The sequence below is a fragment of the Atta colombica genome, unplaced genomic scaffold (genome assembly GCF_001594045.1).
Source record: "Atta colombica isolate Treedump-2 unplaced genomic scaffold, Acol1.0 scaffold55, whole genome shotgun sequence".
In the NCBI taxonomy this organism is placed as follows: Eukaryota; Metazoa; Arthropoda; class Insecta; order Hymenoptera; family Formicidae; genus Atta; species Atta colombica.
In genome coordinates, this window is record NW_017259545.1 from 76,529 (window position 1) to 77,374 (window position 846).

General features: G+C 29.8%; 1 protein-coding gene across 1 annotated transcript in view; it reads left to right on the forward strand.

Annotated features, from left to right (window-relative positions):
* The window catches only part of LOC108691994 (protein cornichon), a 3,411-nt gene that overhangs the window by 578 nt on the left and 1,987 nt on the right, over positions 1–846 (forward strand). Inside the window, exons 2-3 of the mRNA XM_018200065.1 lie at positions 51–119; positions 507–767. Of these exons, the coding sequence (XP_018055554.1) occupies positions 51–119; positions 507–767 (330 nt within the window). The remainder of the gene's footprint in view (positions 1–50; positions 120–506; positions 768–846) is intronic.

The following is an 846-nucleotide window of genomic DNA, read 5'->3' on the forward strand; positions in this document are numbered from 1 at the left end:
ATAATATATTATCATTATATGTGATTAATAATTTTTATTAAACTTTTCAGGTAATCACGTTCGATGAGTTAAAAACTGGATACAAAAATCCGATCGATCAATGTAATAATTTAAATCCGGTAAGCCATGTGTATGCGTTTACTGGATGTGAAATAATACATCCAGACAGCCAAATTTATCAAAAGACATTTTGCAGCATCTTATAAATTTCATCAGTGGAATGCCAGCAGAAATAGAATTTATAAGCAGAATAGTAAATTAATTATAGAACTTCAACAAAGTGTGTAATTTTGTAATCATTTGAGTAATATATCAATTGAATGATTGTTACCTGATCAGTCTTTTTACTACGTTGACCGACTTTCTCGATGGATTTAAACTAGATGCAATTGATGCCAATATTTTATACAAATCTGCTGGCAAACTACTATTATAATATACTGCTAATGTTTTGTTTGTAAAGACATGTCACAGATAACTTTTTTAATCACACATCTTGATTTCAGCTTGTTTTACCAGAGTATATACTGCACGTTGTGATCAATCTTTTATTTTTGATTAGCGAACAATACTTTTCGCTGTTTATCAATATCCCACTCATAGCTTATCATGTGTGGAGATACATGAACAGGCCTCTGATGACAGAATCAGGCCTATATGATCCTACAAGCATAATGAATGCTTATGATTTGTCCATGTATCATAGAGAAGGATGGATTAAACTAGCCTTTTACCTTTTGTCGTTTTTTTATTATTTGTATGGGTAAGTTCTCTCATTTGCTCACTTTTACATCTTTATTTAATATAGTTCTAATCTTTTTGCTCTAATATATGTATATATATATA